General features: G+C 51.5%; 1 protein-coding gene across 1 annotated transcript; it reads right to left on the bottom strand.

Annotated features, from left to right (window-relative positions):
- On the bottom strand, positions 1-11,419 carry TICAM1 (toll like receptor adaptor molecule 1). The gene is made up of 2 exons (XM_032465857.1): positions 11,264-11,419; positions 1-2,603 (listed from the first exon to the last, which is right to left on the bottom strand). The coding sequence occupies exon 2, from the start codon at positions 2,462-2,464 to the stop codon at positions 293-295; it is 2,172 nt and encodes a 723-aa protein (XP_032321748.1). The 5' UTR covers positions 2,465-2,603; positions 11,264-11,419; the 3' UTR covers positions 1-292.
- Positions 11,420-20,095: the final 8,676 nt, after the last annotated feature.

The raw sequence follows: 20,095 nt of genomic DNA, 5'->3' as shown, positions 1-20,095 counted from the left end.
TGTTGAGACATTCAATAAATATTTATTACAGTTAAAACACAGAACCAATACACCTCAGCCCGTTCCCCATCACCACCATCCAGAGAGAGAGAAAGACAACTTGTAAACCCACATCCAATTCTGGCCATCTCAAGGGCCAGAAAGTCAAGGGGCCCGTTTTGCACTATTTCCTGAGATCAGAAGGTCTCCCCGGCAGTAACCTTAAAGTAGATGACCCCGTGTTCCAGTGCCCTCCCCTGGAGAGGGGGGTGGGGAGGGAACATGGCCGAGGGCATCAGGCCCAGTCACTTGGTCACTCCGTTTCCGGTGTCGTGTCCTCAGGTGCCTGGGTCCCTCTCTGGTTCCACATGTGGTTATTGAGCCCTAGTTGTACCATTTGTGCATGGTGGATGATGAGAGGTTGCAGCCCAGGGCTCTGAGGGTGCACAGGGGAGGCCTGTGGGAAGTCCGGGGGCGGCGGGAAGGCTGGAGGCTGGGGGCAACCTGAGGACTGTGAGAAGGCCGGGGGCTGGGGGAAAGCTGGGGGCTGTGAGAAGGCTGGGGGTTGCGGGAAGGCTGGTGGAGGAGTGCCTGACAGCCACGGAGGCAGGGGCGGCGGCTGATGGCCAGGCCAGGTGGGAAAGGGTGGTGGGACTCCCAGGGGTCCCTGTCCACCAAAGGGCACCTGAGCCCCAGAGGGCAGCTGAGTCCCAAACGGCATGTAGTTCCTGAAAGCTACCTGGAGCTTCTCCATCTGCGTCTGGTAGGACAGGTAGCTATGGACATAGGATGAGTACGCAGCACTCCACACTGAGGCCTGCTGCCGCTCACCCTCCAGGTGTTGGCTCTGCTCCCTCAGGGCCCGGACATCCTGTTCCTTCTTCCACTTGGCCTTGCGGGCCCGCAGCTTCTGGGGCTTGAAGGTGTTGGCCACCTTCCTGGAGAAGATCTGGGAGCGCTCATCCAGCCACACCAGGCCGGAGAGCAGGCTGGACGTGCTGGGGCTGAGCTGGGCCAGGGAGCTCTCCAGGGGCAGGAAGGGGATCACGCAGTCCTGCCACCCGTGCCGCGTGAGGCTGCTCATCAGAGACTGGTTCGCCTGGTGCTGGCTCAGGCGGCAGTCGAAGTTGGGGGTGAGCAGCAGGATGGTAAAGGCTGAGTGGTCTAAGGCATCCTGCAGGCAGCGTAGCTCTCCACGCCCGGGCACCTGGAAGTCCTCGCAGAAGGTGGCCCCGTCCTGCACGCCCAGGGCCTCCAGCCTCTCACGCACGCGGAGCGCGATGTGCTCGTCCGCGCCTGCGTGCAGCACCACAAAGTTATAGAACTTCTGCTCCGACAACTCCAGCTCGGGAGGAGGGGGACCTGGGCTCGAGACGGTCTCGTGAGCCGAAGGAGGGGTCGATGAGGAAGGAAAGGGAGGGGAGGCTTTGGGGGCAGGTGGAGTTGGTGGGCGTGGCTGGGCCGTGGGGTAAGTGGTGTCTTCTGGAAGCTGGAGTGGCGTCTGGTCTGTGATAGGGTCGCTTCTGGAGGGCGAGGGGAGAGATGTGGGGGCTTGGGCTTCGAGCTCTTCCGTGCACTCCACTGGGTAGTGGGTGCTGGTTTCCGGAGCTTCAGGGGAGTCGTGCAGGCTGGCAGGGCATGCGTCTTCAGCCACCTCGGGAAGCCTGGGGGCCGGGCTGTTTGGCCGCACTGGGGAGCTGGCAGCCTCCACTGATGGAGGCCAGCTCATCTCCTCGGGCTCCTGGCAGCCCACAGGGGCAGGCTTGGGCACCAGGCTGGGCTGAGGCTCATCACACAGCTTGCTGGGCCCATGTGGGCCGTGGTGCAAACTGAGGAGGGCCATGGTGGGCGACTGGCTAATTTCCAAGTTGCTGGCCAGGGAGGCCGGGCTGCCGGTGGATCTCAGGGAATGCCCTCGGCTCCAGCCTGAAAGATCCTCAATGGGCTGTGGATTGCTACGGGTCCCGGAGGACGACGCTGAGGACCGCAGGAGGCAGCCCACATCAGCGCGGAGAGCCTGGACGCTCCCCAGGTCCCTAAGGACGTCCCACCCGCACCGGTCCCGGGCTTCTTCCTGGAGCTCCCCCAGGCGGTGGTCGTCCCTGGCGCTGAAAGCTCGGAGGGCTGCCAGGTAGGCCTCCTCCCGCATAGGGGCCGGACACAGCTGCTCCTCGGTGAGGTGGTGGTACATCCGGGCAACAGCCCAGGACGTGTCTGGGGGCTCCTCTGGGGCTTTGGTGATGTCCACACCATCCCACTGGCGGGCCACCAGCTGGGCCACTGCGTCGGCCTTCAGGGCCTCCAGGGAGATCCTGGCCTCAGTCTCCTGGCCTAGCTTCAGAAGCACCATGGCATGCAGGAGGTCTGCCCCACGGCAGCCTGGCCGCAGAGTTTTCAGCTTGTGCTTAAGATACAGGAGCTTGTCCTGGCCTGCTGCGCCTAGAATGTCGAAGGCGCCAGAGAGCGAAGGACCCGTGCTGGCCATGGGCACAGGTGGGTGTGGCCTCCGGCAGGAGAAACAGTGGGTGACGGAGGCATGTTCTGCGCCGACACCTCCCTGCACTGCACGCCTGGCGTCCCTACGTGCTCACGGTACCAGGTCCCTTGGGGGCTGCAGAGCAGACCTGTGAAGCAGGAAGGACAAAGTTATCAGCAGAAAGGGGGCTCTGGGAGGCAGCCCAGACCCCTCCCCCACAACATGCCTTTAAAACCCACCAGACCTATCAAGGTGACCTTGGGCAAGACGTCTCACCTCCCCCAACCTCCGTTTCCTCCTCTGCAAGAGGACAGCAGCTGACCCCTGTCTGGTTTCACCCAGCAGGTAGCCACTACTATCTCCCCCATTCACAGAGGAAGAAGAGGAGTCAGAGAGGTGAAGTCACTTGCCCACAGTCACACAGCCAGTGAGTGACAGAGCTGGGATCTGAACCCAAGCAGTCCGGCTCCAGAGGATATGTGTTACACGACTTCACTGCCTATTAGGATGGTAAGTAGCCCATTTATGGGATTGTTTCAGGGAACTGAGTTGCACTAATGTATGGAAGTTCTGAGCCTGATGTCAGGAAGCCAAGCAGGCACTCAATGCATGTTCTCTCAGGAAGAATCAGCCTCCTAGATGGCCCCAGCGACCCTAGCATTCACAGCCGTGGGAGGTCCTTCACCGCTGCCCGAGTTGATCTTTGGGATTGACAGTATATGGCAGGAGTGGTGGGGTGTCACTTGTGACATAAGTTTATAAAATAAAGACACCAGCTTCCTTCTTGGCCACTCTGTCACTCTTCCTCCTCAGCCCCCAGGTACGATGGCACCACCTTAGGGAGCCCTCCACGACCACCCGGTTCTCCATCCCAGTTTGTCTCTCCCACATCACCCTGTTCTCCCCACAACAGACTGGCCACTGGGTGAATTTTCCTGTGTGTTAAACGTTTTGCAGTTTCTGTCTGCCTCCCACCACCATGGGCATCAGAGGGTGCAGGCTGCCTCTCTCCCATGCACCATGGGTTCACAGAACCAGAGCAGGTACTTGACAAATCCTTGTTGAAAGAATGAATCAAAGAATGAATGAGGTCAACACTCATATCCTTCCAATATTGTTGAAAAGAAAACAGGCAGAGGGAGGGGCTGGGGTACAGCTCAGTGGTAGAGCACGTGCTTAGCATGCACAAGGTCCTGGGTTCAGTCCCCAGTATTGCCATTTAAAAAAAAAAAAAAACAGGCACAGAAAGGTCTTTCCCAAGGGCACAGAACAAAGACACCAGGGAGAGTGTCCCAAACCCCAAACTTAAGTCCCCAGGTGCTCAAGGTACGTAATGTTCAGACCTGGAGAAAGCATCACCTTACTTCCATTCCAGGGGGCCGAGAACATTTTCTCTGTCCCTCAGCTAAACAGGGCTGAGTCCTACCACCTGTTCCACACTGGTGCCCACAGTGACACCCCAGAGCCTAGAACAAGGCTTCTCCGCTGGGGACAACTCTATCCCCCCAGGGAACACTTGGCGACGTCTGGGGACATTTCTGGTTGTCATGAATGCAGGGAAAGATGCTCCTGGAATCCAGGGGGTGGGGACCAGGATGCTTCTGGACACCCCACAGTGCCCAGGACGGCCCCTCCCAAGAGAATGATCCAGCCCTAAATGTTGCTAAATGCTGACGTTGGGGGACCCTGGTCTAAATCAAGAGCTGACTCATCGATTAACCCCCTCTGCTGCTAAATCACAGCCATCGTTTGTCAATGACTCAGCATTTTTAAAAAAATGCATTTTGAGCAGATGTCATGTGGCTTAGGGCCAAGGTCACTGAATCCAGGAAGGTGAGACGCAGAACAGGGAGAGTCTGGGAGAGTCGACGTCAGAGGGTGGAGGCGTGAGGGGGACGTGACTGAGCAGAGTAGGGCAGAGTTGAAGTGGCCCAGAAGTGGCGGAGAGAGGCGGTGCTGGCAGAGGAAGAATGAAAGAAGGCAGACGGCTGTCTGGCTGTTTCGAAAATGGAAGCAGCCTGACATGTTGAAATCCTGATCGAGAGGAGGAATGGGCAGAGACCGCAAATGGAGCTGACTCCCTACTGTGGGAGACAATCAACGAATACAGGGGTGAAATTCACAGCACGTCACAGTAGGGATATCATGGTACAAATGCCCCAGGGAAAACAAGGAAGGAAGGAGGGTCATGAACACCAATAATTGGGCGTGTGTGTTTGCAGTTTTAAACAGTGTGATTTAGGAAGGCCTCGATGAGAAGAGATTTCAGCGGGACATAAACGTAGGGAGAGAGTGACCCCTGAGAACATTAGAGGGAAGAGAGATCCAGGCAGCGGGAACAGCCTGTGCAAAGGCTCTGGGGAAGGACTGTGCATGGCATGTTGCAGGCACATCAGGGAGGTCCGTCTGGAGTAGACTGAGGGGGAGAGAGAGAGGAGGGGAGGACAGGGAAGGGACAAGGGCAGGTCATGCAAGGCCTTGTGGGCCAGGGATGGGGACTTGAGCTTTACCTGAAAACCTAGAGCCACCCTGACCTGTCCAAATACAGTGGCCTTGACTCATGCATGTTTCCAAGAAGAGCAGGCTCAGTGGGATCACATCTGCTAATTTTTCAAGTGAAGCCAGAAATGCAAATTTTCAGGAATCTGCTCAGTTGTGCCAAGTTAGCAATTGATTCAAATTTTAAAGAGACCTTGTGAGCTTAACACAAAACAAAACAAAAAAAGCGAGCCAATGTACCACCCACAGAGTAAAAACTCTAAACATATTCATTGCAAATAATAAAGAAGTGTGTGAGGAGGAGGAAGGGATACACACATTTCATTCATTCATTCATTCAAGAAGTAATTTTCCAGCACCTGCCATGTCTTAGGTACCAATGAACATACGACAGAGAGAAGACTAGATCAGAATGCTCTTCCCTCTTGGAGATGACAGTCCAGTGGGTATACAAACTGTATATTATATATCTCTTAACTGCCACACTGGCCTTCTCACTGTTCTTCAAACTTGCCAGGCACAGTCCTGCCTCAGGGCCTTTGCACTGGCTACTCCCACTGCCTGGAACACTGTTTCCCTCAAGTATCCCTATGGCTCACAACCTACCCTCCTTCAGATTTCCAGTTAAATCTGCCCCATGACACTCTGCACAACTGGTAGGACAGGGGTCACGAGGATAGCCCATGGGCAGCCTTAGCAAATAAAGTTTTCCGGGAACACAGGCACGCTCGCTCACGTGCAGTGGTCCGTGGCTGCTTTCAGGCTGCAACGGCAGAGCTGAGTGGCTGCCACAGAGCCCGTGCAGCCCATAAAACTGAAAATGTTCACTCTCTGGTCCTTCCCAGAAAAAAGTTGCCAACACCTAGGCTACGAAACAGGCATATGATTTTTCCCCCCGTTCCCTAGCGGGGCAAACTTGACTTAGATTGCACAGCTAGCGATGGGCAGGACAGCCCTATGGCACCAATGTTTGTAACCCTAAGACCAAATGCCTGTCTCTCTAGCCCATATAGTTATTACAGGGCATAACTGACTGTTACTGGTTGAACTGGGTCCCCTCCTACATTCAGATGTTGAAGCCCTAACCTCCAGGACCTCAGGATGTGGCTGTATTTGGGGACGGGGTCTTTACAGAGGTCATTAAAATGCTGTCATGAGCAGGACCCTGATCCAACATGACTGGTGTCCTTGTAGGAAGAGGAGATCAGGACATAGACACACACAGAGGGGACCATGTGAGGACACGGGGAGAAGATGGCTGTCCACACACCAAGGAGAGAGGCCCCAGAGGGCACCAGCTCCGCCGTGGACTTGACCATGGACTTCCAGCCTCCAGCGCTGGGAGACAATACACTTTTGAAGTTTGAGTCCGCAGCCTGCGGGACTTTGCCCTGGCCACCAGCTCCGCGTGGCCACTAAGCACTGGAAATGTGGCTACAGCTACTGAGGAGAAAGTAAACTGTAAATTTCATTCATTTTTAATTAATTAAAATGGAAAAGCTGGAGCAATGTAAAGTATTCACCACCACCCAGCACCAGTTAAACCCAACTTTGTTTTGGTAGGATCAGATTCCATTTAAACCGTTAAAAGTGTGATGTCTGAATTGAGATCTGAAAAAAATACATACCAGATCTCGAAGAATTAGCATGAAAAAAAGGATGTAAGGGGCACAGCTGGACTGGAACTCAGGCAGCCTGGCTCTAGGTCCTCTAGGTCCCAGTGAGCCTGCGGTCTCCAAAGTGTATCGCCCGGGATTCCAGCTTACATGGACCTGGTTCTGTGGCCGGAGAGACAGCCTAATCTAGTTTTCATTGAGCTAACCCTCGGGAAGTGAGCTCATGGCCTGAGTACTCCTGGAAGACGCTGCCATCATGCAGACAGGAGGGAGCAGTAAGAGAAAGGCAAAGCGTATAGTTTCTCCTGTCTCTGACGTGAGCTCGCTGGAGGCTACAACATGGGGTAAAAATGACGACGATTTTCTATTCAGGTGGGACCACAAGTCAGCCAAACGTTTTGAAATTAGCAAGATAACCACTTGAAATAGTAGCCATCTCCCTCCAGAGGGACTGTTCTTCCCACCTGCAGATGGCTCCTGGGGACAGCTGGCTGTGTAGCAACTTAAAAAGAAAAAAATCAAACACAGGTTGATATGTACCCTCCAATTTTTAACTGACAAAGTATGAAGGAAGGGGCATGAGTGGGGCTAAACATCACGTTCTGTTTCACAAAGTGTTCACTCTGAAAATTCAAGCTCGTACGTAGGATCTGGGTCCCTCTCGGAATTCAGGTTATAAAATAAAATTCAGGTCAACAAAATGTTAAAAGGAAAAGAAGTTCACAAACTCCTGACTATGCCACTGGCAGCAATGGGGGAAGCAAATCTGAATTAGCTGCCAACGTTGAACAGAGGAGACTGTGTGAAACTCTGGGATTCCAAATGCAGACAGTCAGCTAGAACAGAGTAGCAACGGCCCTTGCCTGAGGGCCAGAGGCTGCCCCCTTGACGGGGTGTCCACTTGAGATGAGTCACCTCCAAGGCAGGAGAGAGCAGTCGGTGGGAGTATATGCCCTTGGGGTTCAAATCTCAGCTTTACCGCTTCCAGGCTGTGACCTGGGACAGGCCACATGCACGTTGGTGCCTCAGTCTCCTCCTCTATGGGACGGGTACAAGATAAGCCCTCCGTGTGAGGGCTGCCGGAGCTGCAGTGAGTTCCAGGAATCCACGGTGAAATGTTACAGAGCAGTGCCTGGCCATCGCCTGCCCCCAGCAGACACCTGAGATGGAGGCCCCTGCGGCAGAGCTCAGGGCTGGGCTTGTGGAGAGCAGACAGAACCAGCCAGACTCAGGATCAGTGAGGCAAGACCGCCCCTGCTTGCACTCCTGGCAAATTATCTGCAGTCACAGGTATAGCTCAGTGGTAGAGTGCCTGCTGAGCATGCATATGGTCCTGGGTTCAATCCCCAGCACCTTCACTAAGAAAGAAAGAAACCAAACTACCTAGCCCCCCCAAAATAAAAATAAATCATAAAGTCACACAGTGTTTCTTGTCCACAACCTGCTAGAGGCCTGAGCCCTGACTTAGTGACCACACCAGCTCTGCCCCTCTTCCCTGGCGCTTCCCCTGTCCACTCAATCTGCCCTGCCCAGCAGCCACCCTAACCTTCTGGAAATCCTGCCCCACCTTCTAAGGCCGCCAGGACAAAGTCCACTCCGAACCTGACCCTGGGCGCCAGGGATGGGGCGGGGAGCACCCACAGCTGTGGGGGACCCGCTCCGCCACCTGCCAGCTTGTGGGGTCTGTTTCTCAGCCTCAGTCTCCTCACGTGTAAAACCAGCAGGAAAGTGGTGGTCGCCATGAGTGAGAACTCAGTGTAACAGTGTAATAAAGCATAAGGATCATCAATAAATACCAGCTGACTTTTTTTCTCTTCCTCTTTTTCGCCTGGAACATGCCCACGCCTCCTCTCCTGTTCTCGCACGGCCCTGCCCACACTCTAGGGTAGTCTCTTCCTGCACAGAGTGAATGTTTCTTGAGCACCTACTATGTGCCAAGAGCTGTCCTAGGTGCTGCTGCAGACCCCTGCCCTCTCGGAGCTCACAGTCTGGTTGGGGGAGATCAGGGATAAATGACAAAAGAATTCCTTGCAGAGAATGGAAAAAGCCAGCGAGGAAATGAGCCATGGTGGGGGAGGGAGGCGAGGACTGGGGGAAAGACTCCTGAGGACTGGAGATCAAGGGAGGCCTCTGGGAGGAAATGACACTGAAGCCGAGACCTGAAGGAAGTGAGGAAGCAGACTCAGGTGCAGATCTGGGGGAAGGGAGTTTCAGGTGGAGGGCACAGCACATGCAAAGGCCCTGGGGCAGGACCATGTCTGGTGTGTTTGAGGAACAGCCAGGAGGCCTGTGTGTCTGAAGCAGAGTGAGTGAGGGGGAGAGAGGGAGGAGGGGAGGGCAGGGACGGGTCACGCAGGGCCTTGTGGGTGGCAGGGAGGAAGGAGCCCTGGAAGCTGAGGGCAGAGCTGGGAGGGGACATGACTCAGGTGCTCACAAAAGCCCTCCGGCTGCTACAGGGAGGGCACACTGTATGGGGAATGGTGAGGGTAGTGGAGGGGGTGAGGGGAGCCGGGTGGAGGTGACCAGGACCAGGGCCAGACCAGGTAGTGGCCTCCAGGAGGGAGACCCAGTGTCTGGATGTGTGGATAGTTTGGAGACATAGGAGGGGAACAGGAGGAGGCAAGAAGGATTCCTGGGCATTTGGCCTGAATGCAAGAGATGCGGAGGATGTAAGAGGAGCTGGTTTGGGGTCAAGGGGAGAAATCAAGAATTGTTTTAGGATGAGTCTTCTAATCAAGTCCTCCCTGAAGCACCCCCATCCCCCCCCCGCCCTCATCTACTCCCACTCTCTCCCTCTCGCTCCCTCTGATCTAGCCACACTGTTCCTTAAACACACCATGCTTGAGCTGGCCTCAGGGCCTTTGCACTGGCTGTTCCCTCAGTCTAGAATACCCTTCCCCAGAGACCCACACTGCTGCTCCCTTGCCTCCTTCAGATCTCTGCTCAAATGTCACCTCCTCACCAAGGTCAACCTTGGCCACCCTGCTGAAAACTGAAGCCCATCCCCCCATCACCCTGCTTTACTTTTCTCCTTTCAACTTCCCGCCACCCGACATGATCGATTTTACCTATCTACTTTGTTGACTCCGCATTGCTTCCTACCAGAGGCAGCACCACTAAAACAGGGATGTTCGCCTGCCTTGTTCACAGCTGTATCACTGGGGGCCGGCACACAGTAGGTGTACTTACATAAATAAATAAGTATACCTTATAGATAAATACTGACTGGTTGAATAAATCATTGAGTGCACAGAATAGTGCCTGGCACACAGTAGGTGTCCAATAAATGTTTCTTGCTTGAATCTTCCCTCCCCAACAAGACAGTGTCATCTGCTCCCACCAGGACTGGCACATAATAGGGGCACAATCCACTCCTTTTGGCGAATTAAGAAATGGAACAATGAGACACAGAACCCAAAGTGTATAGCAAAGCTTGTCTCTGAAAAGCGTGGAGGAGACTTCAGGGGCATTTATTCAGTAAGCATTTACTGAGCCCCTGCTGTGAACCCAGCACTGTATAAAGAACAATACTACGAGTTAAGGCTATTTTGACTGACTGTTTATCATTGGGAAAGGGAGACACAGAGAGGTAGAGTGACTTGCCTGGGATCACACAGGTAGAAAGTTAAGGGGCAGGAATTTAAACCACCAGGCAGCCCGGCTGCAGGGCCTCATGCCTTTACTCACTGAGCACCTACTATGTGCAGCCCCCTTCCCACATCTGGGTCTGAGGAAACCTGAAGCCTGGCCAACGGGGAAGGTATCGGATCTCTGCCCTCTGCATTCCGCGCACACTGCTGTGACCAGTCACACTTTTTGCTCATGGTGGCTCCATGAGGACACTATTTGGCCCTACTGTGTGCCCAGCATACTGAACAGTGTCTCCTGGCACACAGCAGGTGCTCCATAAATGTCTATTGAAGAATGAATAAATGGCCCTTATTGGGAGGAGGACGCAGAGGCCCAAGCAGGTTCTGAAGGCTGTGGTACCCAGCCGCCCTCTCCCAGACTCTGGAACCCACACTTCAGGTTGGGTCACGCTGTGGTACCCCCTCCCCCAAACCCCTGCCTCAGCCGCAGAGAGAGGTCATAAAGAAGGCCTGGGGCCACCTGGGCTGTGAGTGACACCAAGGGCCAGTACCCGGCGGACCTGGATGGGTACCAACCAACCCCTCCCCCCAGGGGAAGGGATGGGGAGTTGGGGGCGCCGAAGATTCCCGGCGACCCATTTCAGCTGAAGGATCGGGGAGGCAAGCGTGCTCCCACAGTGGGAGGCGGGTCCCGGAAGACCCTGGAAAAAGTCAGATTCGGGACCCTGGAGGGTTTGTGGGGTGGAGTAATGGGGTGGTCATCAACAGCGGGGCAGGAGGATCAGGGGCTGGGGCAGAGAGAACGCCCAGTTTGGGGAAATCAGAAACTTGGAAGAGGAAAAGTGTGTTGCGGAGTAATCCGAGGTGTTGGGGAGGAGGGTAATCCGGGGTGTTGGGGAAGAGGGGTGGGGGTGCGAGGACTTGGGCCAGGAAGGGGGACTGGAGCGTTGAGGGGGGCAATGAACACGCGGCGCGAGGAGCCAGAAGCTCCAAGTGGGGACGGCTGGCCTTGAACCCTGGTGACGGGCGGCGGGCGCCGGGTCCCCTGCAGTCCCGCGGCCCCTGCAGTCCCCCTCGCGAGCCGGCCCTCGCCCCTTCCTCACCTGCCAGGGATCCCAGGAGCGGCCGGCCGCGCCGCTCGAGTCCGCGGGGCTGGGGCTGGCGGCCAGACGGCCCGGCGGCGGTGCCCGCGGATGCCGAGCGCCGAGGGCGCGCCGCTCAGCCCAGGCACGCGCCCTCCGCCCGCCCCTTCCGCTTCCGGCGGGGCGGGAGGAAGGAGGTGAGGTCACGCTTTCCCAGCGGGGCGGGAAAGTCCCCGAGGCGCCCCGAGGCGCCTTCCCTCCCTCTGCCCGCTGCCACATCGGGCGCGTCTGGTCACCTCCGGTGCGCCCGGGCGCTGGGGTCCACGACGGGGCTCAAGAGGGACGAAGCCCTGCCCTCAGGGGCCCACAGTCTAGTGAGAAAGAACCACTATTTTCAAATTAGTTCATCTCGATTAGTAATTAACTAATTTTTCCAGGAAATCGAACAGAGGGGATGGGCTAATTGCGGGGGGGGGGGGGGCGGCGGGGGGGGGGGGGGGGGGGGGGGGGGGGCAGGGGCCGGAATCAGAGAGGGATTTGGGGACGCCCATATGGTTGGACGAGGGCAAGATGGCATATCTTAAAGTTGCAAACACGACGTTTTAAAATTAAAAGGGATCAAATATATACATATATATATATATATATATATATATATATATATATATATATATATATATATATATATATATATATAAAATTCACAGGGGTCCTAACATTTTAGGGATCCTGGACCATTGGGCATAGTTAAGCCTCGGTACTCTGAGGCCATCATGCTTTTAGGGGTCCAGGAAATTGTTTCATTTCTTTCAAAATCAGAAAGAAAAAAATAATATATATTAAATAAATAAAAATAAATATAATCCAGGGGTTGTAAAGTATAATCTAGGGGAGTTTTTGGAGGGGGTGGATTAGGTTTATTTATTTATTTTTAGAGGAGGTACTGAGGATTGAACCCAGGACCTTCTGCAAGCTAAGCAGGACCTCCTACATGTGTGCTCTACCATTTAAGCTATATCCTCCTCCGGCCCCTTTTTTTTAAATGGAGGAAGGGGCCCACAAAAATTATAATGCCTTTAGTGGGAGGGTATAGCTCAGTAGTAGAGTGCGTGCCCCGCATGCATGAGGTCCTGGGTTTAGTCCCTAGAACCACCGTTTAAAAAAAAGAAAAAAGTCATACTGCCTTTGACCAGGTCCCTTCCTCAGTCTGGAGAAGGCCCCAAACCTCTTGCCTAAGTACCATCTGTTAGATGCATAAAACCCAATACAGGAGGTTGTAAGGAAGTCCCTTATGTTGAAATACATTTATTAAAATATTTTTTGAAAACAACTTAGTGATCCATCCTTGGATGAATGGGTAAATAAAATGTGGTCTACCCACATGGTGGAATATTACTCAGCCTTTAAAAGGAAGGAAATTCTGGCATGCAACAACGTGAATGAACCTTGAAAACATTAAGCTCAGTGAGAAAAGCCAGACATGGAAGATCAAATACTATATAATTCCACTCGCAGGAGGTCCCTAGAGGAGTCAAATTCATAGAAAGAGAAAGTAGGATGGTGGGGGCCAGGGACTCGGGGACGGGTGGGGAGTCAGTGTTTAATGAGGACAGAGTTTCAGTTTGGGATGACGAGAAAGTCCTGGAGATGGATGGTGGGAATGGTTGCACAAAAACGTGAATGTACTAAATGCCACTGAACTGTACATGTAAGAACGATTAAAAGGTAAGTGTTACGTTAAGTACATTTTACTACAATAAAAAAATCTTTTTCAAAGACGTGCAAGACAATCAGTTCAAAAAGACTATTGAAATGGAGCTACACTGAAACAAACAGAGCTTAGGATTCTCCCTCTGTGTGTAGCACCACGTTAACTAACAAGACCTAATAACCAGAGTGACTTTGCAATAATAAAGAGTGTATTGGCCGTATTTTGAGCCACCTGCAGCAATGTGATCTGATATGGAAATGTCTGTGGTTTTCTACTGGCGACAAAGCCACAGGTCCATTCATAATTGAGGAAATGGTAAATATCAGTCAGTGAAAATAAGATGTGAGGGGTTTTCCCCATTGGTTCACGGACACCCTGAATTCCATCATTAGGTTTCCCAAGAGGTGCGTGGATCCCAAGTCAAAGTGAAAGGTTCTTAGGAGGGAAATGCAAATAAAAGTTATATGGATGCTAAGTTTCCCCCAACTCCCCCTACACATCACTTAGTCACTATCTCCTGTGAGGGAGAAATTTTACTGAATGCACCTGTGTGCCAGGCATGGCAAGGCTCTGGAGATACATCAGTGAGGAAGAAAGAAGTGGTCCCTGCCTTTGGGGCCTCCTGAGCTAGAGGGGTAGAGGGCATTAAACCCGTCTTCCCATGCCTCTTCCCCTCAGTACCCATCAACAATTTTTGAAGCATTCATTAGGTGCCTGACTCCACACCAAACACATCTTGCTGGTCTTCTGATCCATGTCTTAAAACAACCCTTCCAGGTAGGTTTGCACGTGCCCATTTTATAGATGAGAAAACTGAGGCTCAGAGAAGTTAACACAGCTGGAGCATCCCAGCTTCCAGGGGAAACCATGGGCTGCAGGTGGATAAATCTGACCACCTGCAGACAGGTATGGTTGTACCCCCACCCTTCTTCAAGGAAAGAAAGAAAATGTTCCAGTTGAGGTCCGTGTTCCTATTCAGTTTCTCACCCTCCTGCTCTGGGGGTGGGGGCTGGACCTCCACTTGGGAGCCCATTCATCCTGCTTTCTACTTTCACACACATATACACATGTCCGTGAATGTGGTATTTAGTATTCTTGGTCTGGTTTTGCTTTTTAATTCAAATTGGCCAGAAGTCAGCAAACTGTTTTTCTGTAAAGGACCAGATAGTAAATATTATCCATCTTATGGACCATAGTGTCTCTTTATTTTTTTGGCTGTACAATAACCGTGTGTTTTATTTCCTCTGTGGTTTTCAATTTCAGTAGTAGCCTCTATATAATGTAAAAATTACTCATTCAAATACCTCAACTTTGATTTAGATGAAGATATCAAACAATTTCGGGCCGTAGTGTCTTTATTACAACTACCTGATGCTCCTGTTGTAGCCCGAAAGCAGTTGCAGGTGATACCTCAACAAATGGGTGTGGCTGTGTGTCAATAAAGCTTTATTTACAAAACCAGGTGGCAGGCCAGGCAGTGGCCATAGTTTGCTGACTCCAGACCAAGTATTGATATTTAGCTTTATTCTGTGGACGATGTCTCCAATATGTTTCCAAGCCAATAGATATAGCCCAATCTTGTTCTTTTTAAATGTGTTAGGGGCTCATTAATCATTTCTGTATCACAGTTTGTTGAGTCCCCTGTCACTGGACATGCTGGTTGCTTCCACTGTCCCCCCAAACAGGCATCGACACCTGATAAGTTGGTGATTATGAACACAGTGTAGGGGGAGGTCTGAGGGCCGGGTTCAAATTCTTGCTCTGACACTGACTAGCTGTGAGGTGGGGCCATTGAGTCCTGCCTCAGTTTCCCTCCCTTGTGGGGTTGATCAAAGGATTAGGTGACAGTCGACAGCATTTCTCTAGGGTGGCCGCAGAGGAAGGAAACTTCTGGAATTTCTCAGACGTGGAGAAAATACATTCCCACTCTTACTAAACACTGCCGGCTTGTTGTCCAAAATAGTGTCTCTGCACTCTTACAGGAACTGAACAAAAAGGCTCATTTCCCCACCACCACAGCCTATTACTTTCTCTTTCTTAATTTGTGTTGAAGTGTAATTCGCAGGCACCAAAGCAGATCAAGCTTCAGCCGACAGCTCAGTGGGGTTTGCTCATGTACACGTTCCCTGTAGCCAGCGGAGGCATTTCCAGCCCCTAGAAACCCCCGTGGACCCCTTCTCTATCCCTACCCACCAGGCAACCACTTTTTTGGTTTCTCTCATCACACTTTTGATTTTGAAACTTCATCAAAACAGGATTCTATCTTGTGTGGCTGATTTTGCATCTGTCTCCTTTCACTCAACATCATGCCTGTAAGTTTCAGCCACATTGTTGTGACTATCAGGAATTTATCCTTGTTCGGTGCTGCATAGTACTCCACAGCGTGAATCTACTCCCAGCTTATTTACCTGTTCTCTTCTTGATGCACACTTGGGTTGTTTCCAGTTTGGGGCTGTTAATAAACACTTGGGGGCAAGTCTTCTCACAGTCAGCTGGGGTATAAACCCAGGAGTCAGACTATCCTGGCAGCAGGTGTCCTGTGTTGCTTTTTTTTTTTTTTTTTTGCATTTGTTTTTTTGAGGGGTGGGGAGGTAATTAGAATTGTTTGTTTGTTTGTTTGTTTGTTTATTTAATGGAGGTACCAGAGATTGAACCCAGGACCTTGTGCATGCTAGGCACATACTCTACCACTGAGTTATACCCTCCTTCCAAAATTTCCTTGTTTTAAAAAAAACTTTACACTTTTAAATGATAATTTTTCATTACTATTTTATTATTTGCTCTGTAGAGATATATAGATATAGATATAGATTTTTTTTTTTTTGCAGGGAGGAGGTAATTAGGTTTATTTATTTAGTTAGTTTTTTGATGGAGGTACTGAGGATTGAACCCAGGACCTCATGCATGCTAAGTATGCACTCTACCACTTGAGCTACATCCTCCCCACGATATATTTTATTTTTATTTCATTATTATTATTTTTTGATGGAGGTACTGGGAATAGAACCCAGGACCTCATGCACGCTGAGCGTGTGCTCTACCACTGAGCTATGCCCGCCTCCCTGTGTAGCCTTTTTAAATAAGACTTTGTAAATCCTTGCCCATCAGACCCAGAATCCCCAGAAGAAGCTGACATTGCCATGCCCTTGCTAATGAGAAAGCATGAAGGGTCATTTAGCTCTCTAGTCAGGGGTTCAGGGAGACCCCAAATTCTCACTCACACCTGCACCTCTTTGGTGACAGACACCGCGCAAGTCCATTCCATACTCCAGCACCAAATGTTTGCTTCCCTGCCCCCAAACTGCAATTGTTATCCTCTGCTGGACACGTGGCTTAACAATCTCATTTGCGGTTCTGGAAGCAAAACACATTGCATCCTCTACATACTGGGCAAAAAAATTAAGTCTAAGCAGAGAAATGTAACAGGAGGAAGTCCAGTGCAGTGGGTTCAAGCTTTTCCTGTAAATAGTAAATGTTCTCAACTTTCTGGGATACAGGAGGGCTCTGTTGTGTATCTTTGTTTGCTTTAAAACCCTTTAAAAATGTAAGCTATTCTTAGCTCACAAGCCATGCCAACAAACAAACAACTCTTTGGGTGGTCTCTGGCCCCCAGGCCACAGTTTGCAGACTTTTAGTCTAAATTATTTTAGCACAGTGTGTGACACACAGCCAAGTATTCATTACTAAGGGTCGAGAAACGGGTTTTCTGTGGCATCTAATTTTGAATTTGTAGGGGAGGGTACAGCTCAGTGGAAGAGTGCATGCTTAGCATGCATGAAGTCCTAGGTTCAATCCCTGGTACCTCGACTAAAAATAATAAATAAATAAACCTAATTACCGCCCCTCCCCAAAATAAAAAGTAAAATAAAATAAAATAATTTTGGATTTGTAATTGCTTGTTCTTTTTCTTACTATTTCCCCTAAATGTTTAATCTTTTTTTAACGTAATTGACATATACCATAGTTTTAGGTGTACAACATAACAGTTTGATGTATGTATATATTGTGAAATGATCGTCACAATAAGTCCAGTTAATATCCATCACCTCACATAGCTAACAAATGTTTCTTCTCTTACGGTGAGAAATTTTGAGACCTACTCTCTTAGCAACTTCCAAATACACAGCACAGTATTGTTGACTATGGTCACTATGTTGTACATTACAACCCCAGACTCGTTCATCTTATAACTGGAAATTTGTAGTTTTCCACCACCATCACCCATTTTACCCATTCCCACCCCAAATGTTTAATCTTCAAATCTAACAAAAGTGGACACGCCCTATTATTTTAACCATCCACTCGATGTATGTCCAACATGTGCTATGCAACAAGTGAAAATGGGAGTCCTGAGAGCAAAAGGGCAACTTGCCAGCCTTTCTATCCACCAGGCAAAGGATATACTATTGGTGCCCATTTTATAGATATGGAAACTGAGGCTCAGAGAGCCATGTCCCATGGAAAGGGGCAGAGCTGGAATTTTAGCCCAGGCTGATTTCAGTTCCACACCTGCTGCCTTGTTAATCTCCCCATGCCAGGCTGGGCTCCTCCCATCTGTGATTTCTGAACAAATTTCTGGAGTGAGCTGAGCCGGTAAAAGGAGCATGCAAGGGCAATCCTAGACCGTCCAGCCCCTGACAGGGGGAGGCCAGCATGAGCTTAAAGCCACTCAGAGACCTCTTGACCCCCAGGAAAAGGTCAAGGTCAAGGTATTGGTGAAACCAGTCTTGCCATCCCCTGTATCTGCCCTTCCTCCCTCCAAACCTGCAAGCTGGTTCCCCCTACCCACGCCCCCACAATTAGACAAATCAAAGGTTCAGACTTTGCAAAAGAGAAGACCCTGCCTCTTCCCACCCCACTCTTTAAGACAGAGTGGATTTCCCCGGGGCTACTGATGTTATTTATTTTATTAAGTAAAGAAAAGCCTACTGTACAGCACAGGGAGCATTCATAGCTTGTAATAACCTATAATGGAAAAGAATACGAAAAAGAATGTATATATGCATAACTGAATCACTTTGCTGTACCCCAGAAACTAACACAACATTGTAATTCCACTGTGTTTCAATAATTTTTTTTTAATTATAAAAAAGAAAAGCCTGCACTCTCTCATCTGTCTTTAAAGGAACAGGCACAAGAGTATACTGGGTACTACCTGTGAAGAATAAACAAATCTCTAATTACATCACAGTTGACTTTAGGAGGTAATGTCAGAAAATGTGTTTACAAGCCACCAGGTTAGGGCTCACTTGTTACACAGCAATAGCTGACTAATGCACTATATTTTGCAGATGGGAGCAATGCAGGTCAGAGCAGGGAACCCTGGCAGCCCAGCTCCTCCAGCAAGTTGGGGTGTGTGCAGAAGGCAGGGACCCTCTAGGGCTCTGGGGCCGGCCTGCCTGGGTAAGTATCCCACTTACTGGCTGGGATACTTTGAGCAAGTTATTTGACTTCTACTTGACTCAGTGCCCCCCAACTATAAAATGGGAAGATTAGTTGTATCTACCCCAGAGGGTTGAGATGAGGGGGGAGCTAACATCCACCATCTGGGTCGGGATGGTACCCAATGCAAGCTCAGCATCATTAGGGACAAAACCAGATTTGCTCCCAGACATGTTAACAGCAACCTAACACCTACTTTGGGGGAACTCTGACTTATTTAAGCACACGAGTTTGGGATGAAACCAGCTAACTCGGTGGTTCCCATCCAGGGGTGATCCTGCTCCCAGGGGACACCGGGTGATGACTAGGGGGTCCTCCTGGCATTGAGTGGGTGGGGCCAGGGATGCTGTTCCACACCCCCAGTGCCCAGGATGGACCCACCCGCGGAGAAAGGCCCAGCCTCAAGTGTCCACAGCGCCACGGGGGAAAGACCTGGGATTCTGCATTGGAACTGCACTGAGCCAGATCTCATGATAACATTGAGGGCTAGAGAGACAAAGCTCCCCCCAGGGCCACATAGGAGGGACTAGGAGCTGACCAGTGGACCCACATCCCATCACCAAGCAAGAATTGGGCGTTGCTGGGCCAGCACAGGACATCTGGCCCTCGGGAATGTGTAGTAAACAGGAAAAAGCGTAAAGCGGGGATTCCCAGCCTGCAGGGTTGAGACAATCAAAAGGTTTGTGTGTGAAGCGAGCGGAGCCGACCAGAGCCACGTGAGTACCGTGAGAGGCTCCGGTCCGAGTGTTTTCTCTGAGTAAACACGAGCGCAGCAGCGGGAACACGGCCAGGGACAGACGTGGACAGAAAGTTAGGAAACCCCGAGCTGGGTTCTGTTCAGGCAACCTTGAACTCCTTGCACCCAGTACGAGTTCCCTGCCGCTGCTGTAACAAGTGACCGCCAACACAGAGGCTGCAAACACCGCACACGCATCGTCCGATCGTTCTGGAGGTCAGGAGTCTGAAGTGAGTCTTACAGGGCTAAAATCCAGGTGTGGGCAAGGGCAGGGCTGGTCCTTCCAGAGCCCCTGATGTGGGTGGGGAGTGGGCTCTGTTCCCTGCCTTTTCCAGTTTCTAAAGGCTGCTGCGTTCCTGGGCTGGCAGCCCCTTCCTCCATCCTCACAGCCAGCAGTGCAGCCTTTTCCCGTCCCAGATTCTGACTCTGCTCCCTTTCCAACCCTCCCGCTTCCCTCCCACGAGAACCCTGGTGATGAGGGTCACCCAGACAGCCCAGGACCACCTCCTCATCTCTAGATCCTTAATCAAATCCCATCTGCAAAGTCCCCTTTGCCACATGAGGGAACACAGTCACAGGGCACAGGGCCCAGGGCCCAGGTCCTGGAAGTGTCCGAGGCTCAGCCTGCCACACGGTTCCCCAGCATGTCTGGAAAGGCCCAGAACAGGAAAAGCAGCAGGCTCCTCCCCTCCACTGGATGCCCAGGATGGGACACAGCGGGTGAGACTCCAGCACATGGGTCGGGGGGAGATGAGAGACCCCCACAGCCTGCTCCTGTCCAGGCCAAGCAAGTGTGCCGAGGGCGTCTCCGACAACCCAGACGGGCTTGTGCGAGGCACTGGGCGCTGACCTTCAGGCTCAGTGTCAGGTCCAGCCCTGATCCGTTCACTCCCTTGGGAACCAATCGAGGAAGCGGCAAAGAAGGCCACACAGAGACCCCACAGTTGCTCAGCTGCTGGGAAAA

The sequence above is a fragment of the Camelus ferus genome, chromosome 22 (genome assembly GCF_009834535.1).
Source record: "Camelus ferus isolate YT-003-E chromosome 22, BCGSAC_Cfer_1.0, whole genome shotgun sequence".
In the NCBI taxonomy this organism is placed as follows: Eukaryota; Metazoa; Chordata; class Mammalia; order Artiodactyla; family Camelidae; genus Camelus; species Camelus ferus.
The sequence above is the reverse complement of the archived record's forward strand: the minus strand, read 5'-3'. Positions and strand labels throughout refer to the sequence as shown.